The 15,100-nt window shown below is 46.2% G+C and overlaps 1 protein-coding gene across 1 annotated transcript; it reads right to left on the bottom strand.

The window, feature by feature from the left end:
• Positions 1 to 2,079: 2,079 nt before the first annotated feature.
• On the bottom strand, positions 2,080 to 3,033 carry LOC311118950 (trace amine-associated receptor 13c-like; the record flags this gene model as incomplete). The annotated part of the gene is made up of 1 exon (XM_084193700.1): positions 2,080 to 3,033. One exon carries the CDS (start codon positions 3,031 to 3,033, stop codon positions 2,080 to 2,082), a length of 954 nt encoding a protein of 317 aa, XP_084049826.1.
• Between the last annotated feature and the right edge of the window lie 12,067 nt (positions 3,034 to 15,100).

Genomic DNA, 15,100 nt, shown 5'->3' with positions numbered 1-15,100 from the left:
ACTTGGAGAAGGCATAAGAAGGCATAAGCTTGTTTTATAAAATACATTGTAGTCAATTTGGTTTGTATAGTCCAAATACCAACATCTGTGGTTGTTCCATGTTATTTAGTGATAGAAAGTAAGTATTCTAAATTGTACATTTTGAGTACGTCATGGATCATTCTGTATGTTGTTTAACATTACCCTCTAGTGGCTCAATTGGGACACAACGTCTTCAACAAGTGCAGTGAAGTTGAAATGTACAATAATGCATGATATCAGATAACTTCCAGGTCTAACTCAATGGTGTATTGTAGTAGTTCATGGTAAAATGTAAGAATATGCAATTATGGACAAAACTTTAACGTTCAGTAATAAACCATTTGTAAGGCATTTACAGTTTGCTCACCATTTATTAATCATTACTGACAGATTTGTTAAATGTTAGTCAGCTAGGTATTTTCACATTTATAAATAACTACTATATGCATTAATGATTCATAGTGTCAGATTGCTGCCAGGTCAGGGGTCATGCCAAAGCAGCTCTCAGATGCTGTTGAGTCTGAATGAATATAGAAATTGGGCACCACTTTATAATAACACCTTGTAATAAAGAATATTTAATAGATTAAGAAATAGTTTATTTATTTATAATTATTCCCACATTTGTGTTACTAAGCTAGTTGTTCACACATTATAAATAACTTTTATAGTATGTAATAATATCACTGATAAGATGTTTAATACATGTCCTTGTAAACCATTTACCAATCATTGGTAAAGTTGTGTTGCAGTCCCTAAAGTGAGGACTATTCATCCTTAATAAACGTTGAGTGACCAGTGTAATTTCTCACAAAAAGATGGACATGCCATTGGTAGACATTCCAGCAGTACCTGATGCTCCTTAAGGTCTCAAAATGACCTAGAACATATCAATGGTTAAACAATAAGCACACAACACAGAGGATGTTAAAGGAAATATATGAACATTTTATTCCAAAACAGTCACGCTGTTGTAGTAGTGTGCTGAAAGTAGTAGAAGTAACATGTTTTGACTGAAAATGCTAACATTTGTGTTTGTTGGCAGTGACTACCAAAACCAAAGTGTAGATTGTAGTCACTCATTAGATTAGTTCATAAACTGCTTACAGGGTAAGGGAACCAATATCTAAATACATCATTTAACTGAACATTATGTTTAAAGGGTTACTCCCTTCAATACATCACAAGTGAAGTTGTCCAAATTCTTATGACTTTTTCAAATGGGGGGACTAGATACATAAGGTGTTCTAATTTATGTATGAAAATACCCTCAAATAAAAGGTGGCATTCTATAATGTCGCCTCATATTAAACATTTGATGTCAAATCCAAAAATGATTTGTACATGGTACAGGCTCTAAAGAAGTTAACTCAGCCATCTACACAGCCGTCGGCAACGCAGCCAAGGAGTACAAAACTAAACTTAATAATGGGAAACATAGTAATAGCTTACATAGAACAGATCTACCGCTTCTTAGACCTGCTTTCAATGAGAATGACAGCTCTATAACTCATATTTCTATGTGAATTTGGACGGGTCACCTAAAAAGTTACATATTGCAACTTTAAAAAGTAAATATTTTCGTCATAATTTATCATTACACACACATTTGTTTTAATTAGTTATTCACACATTTAGAAACAACTGTTGTTGTACATTTCAACTTTACCACACTTGATGAAGGCATTGTGTCCCAATTGAGCCACTAGAGGGTGATGTTAAACAACATATAGAATGAATCTTGACGTCCTCGGAATGTACTATCAGAATACTTACTTTTTATCATTAAATAACATGGAACAACCACAGACTTTGGTATTTGGAATTTAAAACCCTAAATGACTGCAATGTTTTTTATAAAACAAGCTTATGCCTTCTTATACCTTCTCCAAGTCATTCCATTCCAATCCAGCCAAATCATTCTGTATCACCACCAGATGTATCTATGATGACAACACTGAGATGAATAATGTCAGTGTATTGTTACATGAAAGAAGCAATTACAACAAAACAGTATAACATAACTATGTCAAACTAGGGAATAAAAAAACGTAGGAGCTATGCATGCCTTAACTTCAGAGTTAAAATACGTTTAGCTGTTACTTTAAACCATGGATAAAAGAAAGCATAAATTATTGGATTGATAACGGAATTAACAAGTGGCAGAAAGCCGGTGATCAATGATAAACTGTCACACACACACACAAAAAGATTTATAAACAAAAATGGAATCCAACAAATGAGATAGTTGAAAATAACAATAGCTAGAGTTTTTGCTGCTTTTCTCTCTGACTTATTTGCCTGTACAGTTTTAACACCAGGCACACTGGCAGCCTCTTTTGAAAATACCTTTCTGGCCTGTGATCTGGCCACCACAAATATTTTCAAATAAAGTGTTATAATAATAGAGCACGGGACAAACATTGAAAATACAAGGCAAACTATTTTTACCCAATTGAATTCTTCTACAATAAAACATTCTTTCAAACACCTACTGGGTACCTGTACATTTACAAAGTTTTTGACAATAGCAGCATCGTATATCATACAACAACACCAGGTAATGGATATACAATACATCATTCTTGTTATTGTTATTTTAGAGTGGTACAATAAGGGATCACACACAGCAACATAACGGTCAATAGATATCAAGACCAAATTGCCCAGAGATAAAGAAGTACAAAAATAAGAAATGTAGAATTGAAACCCACAGAAATATTCCCCAAAATCCCAGCATGGTTCCGTAAATGCTACAGTCGTTACTGGTATCACAATCAGTCCCACCAGGAGATCTGCCACAGCCAGAGAGAGGATGAGCAGGTTGGTTGGAGTGTGGAGCTGCTTGAAGTGAGAGATGGAGATGATCACCAGTATGTTCAAAAATGCTGTAACTGCTGAAATCAATGAGAAGATGTACAGTGTTATGTAGATAGATGTCGATAGCAAAGCCTTTCTGCAAGAAGAGTTTCTGTCTTGAAAACAGTATTGAACATCTTCCTGTTCCTCCATTTGTAATAAAGGGTCAAAATACTGAGGTCCTGCTCCTGCTTGGTCCTGTGTGTGACCCTGTCAGGTCAACCTTCTGACAAACTCTGAGATCTGCCTCTCTATTTATCCCTGAAAGACTGACAGACACTCCCTTCCCCAGCGTCTCTACACACACACACACACACGCATGTGAGCACAGAAATGAACAAATGGTGTGATAAACAAATCATTTGTGAAAGCATGATATAATGTATGACAGGATTGGATGTTGCTATGGCCACCTAGCCTGTCCATTCTTACTGATAGTTAGACATGAGAGAAAAGGTACATTTTCTCAACTGAGGATTTTAATGGAGAAAATATAGTATGGGTGATGATTTGGTCACTCAAAGGCTATTTTACATGGGAAGCAGGATAACTGTGTAAGACTAACTGTTTTGGGTGATGTCAGTGCTCAGTTTGGACCATAATCCACAACCTCAGGAGACATGACAGCACACCACAGGTCAGCTAGTCAGTGTGGAGGAAAGCTGACAGTAAGAAAGTTGATGAGAGGGTATAACTTCATGGTGTACCCGCTTATAGCACATGCAATCAAAATGAATTGTGCCATTCCATAGGAACATCCCGTAGACTTGTAAAAATGTCCATCTGAACTGAATTATGAACCATACTTCTTATAGTTGAGGGAGACTATTTCTCAGTTACATCATGGGGACAAATACTATTTGTCAGACATCAGAACAACCACACTATATTCTGACCCAATAACCCCTTGATGTTATATTTTCAATTTCTTGTGGGTTTTCTGATTTTTCTCTGATAAAAGTGACTATGAAATGTGATTTCCAGTTCAGTTCAGTTGTATCGATCAATGATCTCAAAAGCACTTTAAGTAATTAGGGACAATTCAAAATGTACTGGGAATATTTTCACATGACCCTCCCCTTGTACTATAAAAAGAAAGTACACACCCTCCCCCCTCATAGAATTACCTCTAAATAATGCTTACGACCATAAATAATAACTTTGTTTAAAAACGTGGATATCGACTTTGCCACTTCGGCATGCTTTTGTGGCACAGTCGATGCCATGCAGGGCTACGGGCCATGAGAAACAAGATTCTCTGGTCTGATGAAACCAAGATTGAACTCTTTGGCCTGAATGCGATGCATCACGTCTGGAGGAAAACTGGCACCATCCCTATGGTGAAACATGGTGGTGGCAGCATCATGCTGTGGGGATGTTGATCAGCGGCAGGCACTAGGAGACTATTCAGGATCGAGGGAAAGATGAACAGAGCAAAGTACAGAGTGATGAAAACCTGTTTTAGAGCTCTCAGGACCTAAGACTGGGGCGAAGGTTCACCTTCCAACAGGACAACGACCCTAAGCACACAGCCAACGATAACGCAGGAGTGGCTTCTGGACAAGTCTCTGAGTAGCCCAGCCAGAGCCTGGACTTGAACCTGATCGAACATCTCTGGAGAGACCTGAAAATAGCTGTGCAGCGACGCTCCCCATCAAACCTGACAGCGCTTGAGAGGATCTGCAGAGAAGAATGGGATAAACTTCCAAAATAAAGGTGTGCCTAGCTTGTAGCGTCATATCCAATAATACTGAAGGCTGTAATCGCTGCCAAATGTGCTTTAACAAAGTACTGAGTAAAGGGTCTGAATACTTATGTAAATGTGATATTTCCGGGGAATTTTTTATACATTTGCTTACATTTCCAAAAACCTGTTTTTGCTTTGTCATTATGGGGTATTGTGTGTAGATTGATGAGGAAATTGATTTATTTAAACCATTTTAGAGTAAGGCTCTAAAATATTTTCAGAATGCACTCAGTAAAAAGTACGGTGGAATAAGAATAAGGTATAAAAATATACTTATTTTGGTGAAAACTATGATTTCATTGTTGACAAGACACTACATTTGTGATCAGTGTGATAGAAGGAGGCAGGCGCAGGAGGGTATTCACCAGTCATCAGTTTATTCCGTCGTACACAAATAGCGCTGGATAGCGACAAGCGAAACAGGCACAGGGGAAAATCTACCCTGGAAATACAAGGTAAAGGTAGCTCCAACAATAACAGGCACAGGGGAAATATCTACCCCGGCAATAATAAGGTACGAGCTACACTACTCTCACAAATAAACAATTACCCACAAAGAGAAGGGGGGCAGAGGGAACACTTATACACAGACTAATGAGGGGATAAGAACCAGGTGTGTGTGATTGACAAGATAAGACAAATGGAGTGATGAATAATGGAGCGGCAGTGGCTAGTAAGCCAGTGACGATGAACGCCGAAGCCTGCCCGAACAAGGAGGGGAGGCAGCCTCGGCGGAAGTCGTGACAGTACCCTCCCCTTGACGTGCAGCTCCAGCAGCACGCAGACCCCGGCCTCGGGGACGGACAGGAGGTCGCGGAGCAGGGCGAGCCGGATGGCGACGGTGGAAATCCCGCAACACGGAGAGATCGAGGATATCCCTCACTGGGACCCAGCACCGTTCCTCCGGACCGTACCCCTCCCACTCCACAAGGTACTGAAGGCCACCCACCCGACACCTCGAATCCAGGATGGAACAGACAGAGTACGACGGGGCCCCCTCGATGTCCAGAGGAGGTGGAGGAACCACCCGCACCTCAGACTCCTGGAGCGGACCAACCACCACCGGCCTGAGGAGAGACACATGAAACGAGGGGTTAATACGGTAATCAGGGGGAAGTAATAACCTATAAGTTACGTCGTTGATTCTCCTCAGGACTTTGAACGGACCCGCAAACCGCGGGCTCAGCTTCCGGCAGGGCAGGTGGAGGGGCAGATTCTGGGTCGAGAGCCAGACCCGATCCCCCGGTACGAAGACCGGGGCCTCACAGCGGTGACGGTCAGCGATGGCCTTCTGACGACGTACGGCGCGCTGGAGGTGAACGTGGGCAGCGTCCCATGTCTCCTCCGCGCGCCGAAACCAGTCATCCACCTCAGGAGCCTCGGTCTGGCTCTGGTGCCACGGTGCCAGAACCGGTTGGTAACCTAAAACACATTGGAATGGCGTTAGGTTAGTAGAGGAGTGGCGGAGAGAGTTCTGGGCATATTCTGCCCTAGGCAAGAACACCGACCACTCCCTCGGCCGGTCCTGGCAGTAGGACCGCAGGAACCTACCCACATCCTGATTTACCCGTTCCACCTGCCCTCAGGGTGGAACCCAGAGGTCAGGCTGACCGAGACCCCCAGACGTTCCATGATGCCTTCCAAACCTTGGACATGAACTGGGGACCTCGGTCGGACACTATATCCTCTGGCACCCCGTAGTGCCGGAAGACGTGAGTAAACAGGGCCTCCGCAGTCTGCAGGGCCGTGGGGAGACCGGGCAGAGGAAGGAGGCGGCAGGACTAGGAAAAGCAGTCCACAACGACCAGGATGGTGGTGTTACCTTGGGAGAGGGGAAGATTGTCAAGAAATCAACACTGAGGTGAGACCATGGTCGTTGTGGAAATGGTAAAGGTTGTAACTTACCCGCTGGGAGGTGTCTAGGTGCCTTACTCTGGCCGCACACCGAGCAGGAGGAGACGTACACCCTCACGTCCTTAGCCAAGGTAAGCCACCAGTACTTTCCGATCAGGCAGCGCACTGTACGACCGATACCTGTGTACCCAGAGGAGGGTGACTTGTGTGCCCAGAAGATCAGACGATCACGGATAAGAGCAGGCACGTACCGCATTCCAGCTGGACACTGAGGTGGAGATGGATCTGTGCATAATGCCTGCTCTATGTCCGCTTCCATCGCCCATACTACCGGAGCCACAATGCAGGAGGCCGGGAGTATGGGGGTGTTGTCTCTGGGCCTCTCCTCTGGGCCTCTCCGGCTGTCATACAGCCGGGACAGTGCGTGTCTGCCTTCACGTTCTTCGTACCCGGAATGTATGACAGTGTAAAATCAAACCGGGTGAAGAATAGGGCCCACCTGGCCTGGCGAGGATTCAGCCTTCTCGCTGTCCGGATGTACTCCAGGTTACGGTGGTCCGTCCAGACGAGGAAAGGGTGTTTCTCTTCTTCGAGCCAATGCCTCCACACGGTCGAAGCTCGGACAACAGCCAACAGCTCCCGATCACCAACGTCGTAGTTCTGCTCCGCCGGGCTGAGCTTCTAGAGAAGTAGGCACAGGGGCGGAGCTTGGTTGGCGTGCCCAAGCGTTGATATAGGACAGCGCCTATCCCTACCTCGGACACATCCACCTCCACTACGAAAGGTAGAGATGGATCGGGGTGGGCCAGTACTGGGGCTGAGGTGAACAGACCCCGCAGTTTGCTGAAGGCCAGGTCAGCCTCAGCAGATCAGCGGAGCCGGGACGGCCCACCCTTCAACAGGGATGTAATGGGAGCTGCGACTTTGCCAAAGCCCCAGATAAACCTACGATAGTAGTTGGCGAAGCCAAGGAAGCGCTGCACCTCCTTAACCGTGGTTGGAGTTGGCCAATTACGCACAGCTGAAATGCCATCTCCACAACTGAGGTGGTAATGCGGTATCCGAGGAAGGAGACGGACTGCTGGAAAAACATACACTTCTCTGCCTTGGCATAAAGGTCACTTTCCAACAATCGGGCCAGCACTTTGTGAACCAGGGACACATGCTCGGCGCGCGTAGCAGAATACACCAGGATGTCATCGATGTAGACCACCACACCGCGACCAAGCATGTCCCGAAACACCTTGTTCACAAAGGACTGGAAGACGGATGGAGCATTCATCAAACCGTAGGGCATCACCAGGTATTCATAATGCTGTCTTCCACTCATCCCCCTCCCGAACACGCACCAGGTTGTATGCAAGATGGCGTAGCAGTGCAGTCGTGTTTTCTGTCTTGTCCTCGTGTAAATAGCAGTTTTTTTTGTTATTTGTCTATTTTGTATATATTTCTCAATTTTACTTTTTTACTTTTCATTCTTTAACTAAATATACTTTCCTGCAACCCGCCTCACCTAATGTGGAAAGAATTATATTATTTCTTTATAACTTTTATCAAGAACCGCAGCTAGCTAGCTACTTGCTATTAGCCACTGTTAGCATCTTCACCATTGTCCGTGGCCTGCACTACCCACCAGCCAGCTCTAGCTCTAGCCTGGACAATTTGTCGGCCAGTCTGCACAGCGTGCAATCCACCAAGAGCATATTGGATTTTCTGCCGGAATCACTGGACCCTAGCGCCGGATCATCGCAACTAGCAGCTGCAACCGAATGGCTGTTGTCGTTGGCTTACCGTTGCCCTTTAGCATGCACCAGTTAGCCTTGAGCTAGCCTCGAGCCAGGCCCATCTCCCGGCTATCTACCTCTCTGTCAACCGGACAGGACCTCCTAGTGTTGACACGGAGCCCCGCCGATCCAACACGACTGGTCCGCCCACGAAATCATCTGATGTGGTTTCAACAGGCTTCCCGTTACGACGTCGACCACGAAGATCCATCTGCTAGCCCCGGCCCGCAAGCACACGCAAGCCATGCCTCTTGCTCGCCAGTGCTGTAGCAGCCCCCAAACTACCTCCAAACTCTCCTGTTGCTATTCACTGGACCTTATGATAACTCAGCTATACAGCTGATGCCTGCTGGACTGTTCCTTTATACAGTACCGCATCCTGTTTATGTTTAGCCTCAGCCAAAACTTTGTCGCCATTACCAGCTGTTGTCTTAGCTCTCTCGAATAACACCTGTGATTGCTTTATGCCTCTCTCCCATGTCAATATGCCTTGCTTATTGCTGTTTTGGTTATTTCTTATTGTACTATTTCACTGTAGAGCCCCCAGTCCAGCTCAACCTGCCTTAGATAGCTCCTTTGTCCCATCACAATACACGCGGAGACCGACTCAATCGATGCCTCCAGTGATGCTATCTCTTTCATCGTTCCCCAACGCTTAGGTTTACCTCCACTGTACTCATATCCTTCCATATCCTTGTCTGTACATAATGCCCTGAATCTATTCTACAACCTCCGGAAATCTGCCCCTTTTATTCTCTGTACCCAACGCACTAGAAGACCAGTTTTTAAAACCTTTAGCCGTATCCTTATTCTACTCCTCCTTTGTTCCTCTGGTGATGTAGAGGTTAACCCAGGACCTGTAGCCCCCAGTATCACTCCTACTCACCTGGCGTTATCATTTGTTGACTTTTGTAACCGTAAAAGCCTTGGTTTCTTGCACATTAACATCAGAAGCCTCCTTTCCGTCTAGATAGAACTGCCAAAGGGGGTGGGGTTGCAATCTACTTTAGAGATAGCCTGCAGAGCTATATCATACTATCCAGGTCTGTGCCCAAACAGTTTGAGCTTCTACTTCTAAAAATCGACCTTTCCAGAAATAAGTCTCTCACTGTTGCCGCTTGCTACAGACCCCCCTCAGCCCCGAGCTGTGCCCTGGACACCATATGTGAACTGATTGCCCCCCATCTATCCTCAGAGTTCGTACCGCTTGGTGACCTAAACTGGGATATGCTTAACAGCCCGGCCAACCTACAATCTAAACTAGATGCCCTCAATCTCACACAAATTATCAAGGAACCTACCAGGTACAACCCTAAATCTGTAAACATGGGCACCCTCATAGATATCATCCTGACAATTTTACCCTCTAAATACACCTCCGCAGTCTTCAACCAGGATCTCAGCGATAACTGCCTTATTGCCTGCATCCGTAATGGGTCCGCGGTCAAACGACCACCCCTCATCACTGTCAAATGCTCCCTAAAACACATTAACGAGCAGGCCTTTCTAATTGACCTGGCCCGGGTATCCTGGATGGATATTGACCTCATTCCGTCAGTAGAGGATGACTGGTTGTTCTTTAAAAGTGCTTTCCTCTCAATCTTAAATAAGCATGCCCCATTCAAAAAAATCTGAAGTAAGAACAGATATAGCCCCTGGTTCTCCTCAGTCTTGACTACTCTCGACCAGCACAAAGACATCCTGTGGCGTACTGCATTAGCATGGAACAGCCCCCGCGATATGCAAGTTTTCAGGGAAGTCAGGAACCAATATACACAATCAGTTAGGAAAGCAAAGGCTAGGTTTTTCAAACAGAAATGTGCAGGTAGCACTAACTCCAAAAATTTTGGGACACTGTAAAGTCCATAGAGAATAAGAGCACCTCCTCCCAACTGCCCACTGCACTGAGGCTAGGAAACACTGTCACCACCAATAAATCTATAATAATCAAGAATTTCAACAAGCATTTTGCTACGGCTGGCCATTCTTTCCACCTGGCTACCACTACCCTGGCCACCAGCTCTGCACCCTCTGCTGCAACTTGCCCATGACCCCTCTATTCTCTGTGTATATCAATGATGTCACTATGGCTGCTGGTGACTCTCGGATCCACCTCTATGCGGACGACACTATTTCGTATACATCTGGCCCTTCATTGGACATTGTGTTAACAAACCTCCATACGAGCTTCAACGCCATACAACACTCCTTCCGTAGCCTCCAACTGCTCTTAAACACTAGTAAAACTAAATGCATGCTCTTCAACCGAACGCTGCTTGCACCCGCCCACCCGACTAGAATCACTACTCTCGGCGGGTCTGACCTAGAGTATGTGGACAACTACAAATACCTAGGTTTCTGATTAGACTGTAAACTCTCCTTCCAGACTCACATTAAGCATCTCCAATCAAAAGTTAGATCTAGAATCTGCTTCCTATTTCGCAACAAAGCCTCCTTCACTCATGCTGCCAAACATGCCCTCGTAAAACTCACTATCCTACCGATCCTTGACTTCGGCGATGTCATTTACAAAATAGCCTCCACCACTATACTCAGAAAATTGGATGTAGTCTATCACAGTGCCATCCGTTTTGTCACCAAAGCCCCTTATACTACTCACCATTGTGACCTGTACGCTCTTGTTGGCTGGCCCTCACTACATATTCGTCGCCAAACCCACTGACTCCAGGTCATCTATAAATCACTGTTAGGCAAATCCCTGCCTAATCTTAGCTCACTGGTAACCATAGCAACACCCACCCCTAGTCTGCGCTCCAGCAGGTATATCTTACTGGTCATCCCCAAAGCCAACACCTCCTTTGGCCACCATTCCTTCCAGTTCTCTGCTGCCAATGACTGGAAGGAACTGCAAAAATCTCTGAAGCTGGAGACTCTTATCTCCCTCACTAACTTTAAGCATCAGTTGTCAGAGCAGCTTACCGATCACTGCACCTGTACACAGCCATTCTGAAAGTAGCCCACCCAACTACCTCATCCCCATATTGTTATTTATTTTGCTAATTTGCACCCCAGTATCCCTATTTGCGCATCATCTTTTGCACATCTATCATTAAAGTGTTAATATGAAATTGTAACTATTTAGCAATTTGGCCTATTTATTGCCTTACCTCCATAATTTACTGCATTCACACACACTGTATATATATTTTCTGTTGTATTTTTGACTTTATGTTTAGTTTACCCCAAATGTAACTCTGTGTTGTTTTTATCGCACTGCTTTGCTTTATCTTGGCCAGGTCGCAGTTGTAAATGAGAACTTGTTCTCAACTGGCTTACCTGGTTAAATAAAGGTGAAATAAAACAAATAAAAATAAAAATGCACTCCTGAGATCTAATTTGGTGAAAAAGCGTGCCCCATGCATTGACTCAATCACTAACGAAATGAGGGGGAGAGGATAACTAAATCTTATAGTCTCCTTGTTCAGTGATCGATAATCAATGCACGGGCGCAGACCGTCGTCTTTCTTCTTCACAAAGAAACTCGAGGAGGCGGGTGAAGTGGAGGGATGTATATACCCCTGGCCCAGGGACTCGTTGACGTATGTTTCCATAGCCTCCGTTTCAGCCTGACTCCTGGGAGGTACAGCGTCTACCCAAAGGTTTATCGCGCAATCCCCCGCCGATGAGGTGGTAATTTTGTCGCCTGTGTCTTAGAAAACGCATGCGCCAGATCATGGTATTCGGGGGGAATGCGCACATTGGTGGTACCGTCTGGACTAATCAAATCAAATCAAATCAAATCAAATTTTATTGGTCACATGCGCCGAATACAACAGGTGCAGACATTACAGTGAAATGCTTACTTACAGCCCTTAACCAACAGTGCATTTATTTTAAACAAACAAGTAAGAATAAAACAACAACAAAAAGTGTTGAGAAAAAAAGAGCAGAAGTAAAATAAAGTGACAGTAGGGAGGCTATATATACAGTAAAATAAAGTGACAGTAGGGAGGCTATATATACAGGGGGGTACCGTTGCATAGTCAATGTGCGGGGGCACCGGCTAGTTGAGGTAGTTGAGGTAATATGTACATGTGGGTAGAGTTAAAGTGACTATGCATAAATACTTAACAGAGTAGCAGCAGCGTAAAAAGGATGGGGTGGGGGGGCAGTGCAAATAGTCCGGGTAGCCATGATTAGCTGTTCAGGAGTCTTATGGCTTGGGGGTAGAAGCTGTTGAGAAGTCTTTTGGACCTAGACTTGGCACTCCGGTACCGCTTGCCGTGCGGTAGCAGAGAGAACAGTCTATGACTAGGGTGGCTGGAGTCTTTGACAATTTTGAGGGCCTTCCTCTGACACCGCCTGGTATAGAGGTCCTGGATGGCAGGGAGCTTTGCCCCAGTGATGTACTGGGCCGTACGCACTACCCTCTGTAGTGCCTTGCGGTCAGAGGCCAAGCAGTTGCCATACCAGGCGGTGATGCAACCAGTCAGGATGCAACCAGTCAGTGATGCAACCAGTCAGTGATGCAACCAGTCAGGATGCTCTCGACTATCCACTGTGGTTGCACCAACGGAAACACCTAGACACCTACCCTGACACTCTCGCGACCACCCCGTGAGAACCCTCTGCGGCCATGAGAAGGTGGGGTTGTGGAGTGCTAGCCAAGGGATACCTAATACCACAGGGAAAGTAGGAGACTCAATAATCGAATAAGTAACCTGCTCAATATGAGTCTCCTGAGTGATCATGATGACTGGTACAGTGACTTCCTTTATAAACCCGGCCCCTAATTGTCGACTATCAAGTGCTCGGATGGGAAGTGGAATGGATAGGGGAACCAATGAAATGCCTTGACTGCGCGAGAATGCCCTGTCCATAAAGTTCCTAGCTGCGCCCGAATCGACTAGCGCCTTACACTGGGGAACTACCATGCGATCGGGAAAGTGGTTAGGTAGGGTACAGTGCGCAGCAGAGAGATCTGAACGAGTGTGGGTGCTCGATACCTGGGGTGATGCGAGAGTGCCCTGCCTGCCGCCTCCAGGCCCAAAAGAGCGTTGACTACGACGTGTGGTGTACTGTCCCTTCGTGCCACCAGAGTTGCACTGTCGCTGTCATCCTCCGTTCTCTCGGACGGCAGCTCCACCCAGCTCCATCAGCTCGGGATCTGAGTCATCCGGGGTGGAAACGGGCAGACCCCTACCAGGACATCCTCTGGCTGCCAGCAGGTTGTCCAAACGGATGGCCATGTCCACCAGTTTCGTGAAAGAGGACATGGTGTCCCGGCAGGCTAGCTCCCGGCGGACATCCTCCCGCAGATGGCACCGGAAATGGTTGATCAGGGCCCACTCGTTCCCCCCGGACTCCGCTGCCAGAGTCCAAAACTCCAACACGAAGTCCTGCGCGGTCCTCGTCCCCTGCCTCAGGTGGACCAGCCGCTCGCCCGCCTCTCGACCCTTGGGCGGGTGATCGAAGACCGCCCAAAAGAGACGAGCAAACTCCCAGTAGTCCTCCAACGCGGCTCCTCCTTCGTTCCAAACTGCGTTGGCCCACTCCAGGGCTTTCCCCGAGAGGCAGGAAATGTGGACGGACACCTTCTCCCGCTCCGATGGTGCAGGCCTGATGCTGGAGAAGTAAAGCTCCAGTTGGGGGAGGAATCCTTCGCAGAGTGCCGCCGTCCCGTCGAACGCCCGTGGTCGGGATATCTGGATCCCTCCGGGTGCTGGGGTGTAGGTGGCTGGATCCGGTTGGCCAGCTGGTCTCGACAGATCGGGTCCTCCCCTATCCAGGCATTGGACGACCTGAAGAACCCGATCCATCGCTTCCCCCAAGCTGGCCAGCATCGTGGAATGCTCCTGGACTCGTGCCACGACTCCAGGCATGCGCTCCTCTCCCGCTGACTCCATAACGGGTGGGTGATTCTGTGATGAGTGTGATAGAAGGAGGGTAATCACCGAATGCAGAGTTTATTCCGTCGTACACAAATAGCGCTTCATAGCGACAAGCGAAACAGGCACAGGGGAAAATCTACCCTGGCAATATAAGGTAACGGTAGCTCCAACAATTACAGGCACAGGGGAAATATCTACCCCGGCAATAATAAGGTACGAGTAGCTCCACCGAGCTACACTACTCTCAAATAAACAATCACCAAAAAAGACAAGGGGGGCAGAGGGAACACTTATACACGGACTAATGAGGGGATAAGAAACAGGTGTGTGTGATTGACAAGACAAGACAAATGGAATGATGAATAATCGAACGGCAGTTGCTAGTAATCCAGTGACGACGAACGCCGAAGCCTGCCCGAACAAGGAGGGGAGGCAGCCTCGGCGGAAGTCGTGACAACATTAGGCAACATACATTGGTTTAACAACATTTCATGACCCATGGAATTAATGCAGTATTCTGACCCAATCATATTTTTTGTCTGGATTGTTGTTCTCTCAGATTCCAGAGGGACCTGTTAGCACTAACATGCAAGGCTCTGTAATAACGACACATACATCACTCTACCAATTGAAGGTGTCAAACAACACACACACACACACACACACACACACACGATTCTCAAAAAGCATATTGCATCAGCAAAACTCAACCTGTGCTTTGTGACTGATGTCACTGGGACTATATTGTCTCTACTGGGTAAGTGAACAACTCTTTAATGATGTTAGTTTGACTTGTTTAAGTTTCTCACATCAGAGGGTCCTGTTATCACCTGTATGCAAGGCTCTGGAATAATGAAATCTACCAAATACAGGTGTTGGAGACAGACAAATGCTTTACTCCAGGGCCCCAGTAAAGCCCTAATACAGCATAAACATTGGAAGTGAACCTGAGTACACCTCTACTGTCTTTTGTGTACATGAAC

This window comes from Coregonus lavaretus, assembly GCF_964263955.1.
Source record: "Coregonus lavaretus genome assembly, contig: HAP1_SCAFFOLD_520, whole genome shotgun sequence".
Taxonomy (NCBI): Eukaryota; Metazoa; Chordata; class Actinopteri; order Salmoniformes; family Salmonidae; genus Coregonus; species Coregonus lavaretus.
Note: the sequence above shows the minus strand (reverse complement) of the source record. Positions and strands in the feature narration are given on the sequence as shown.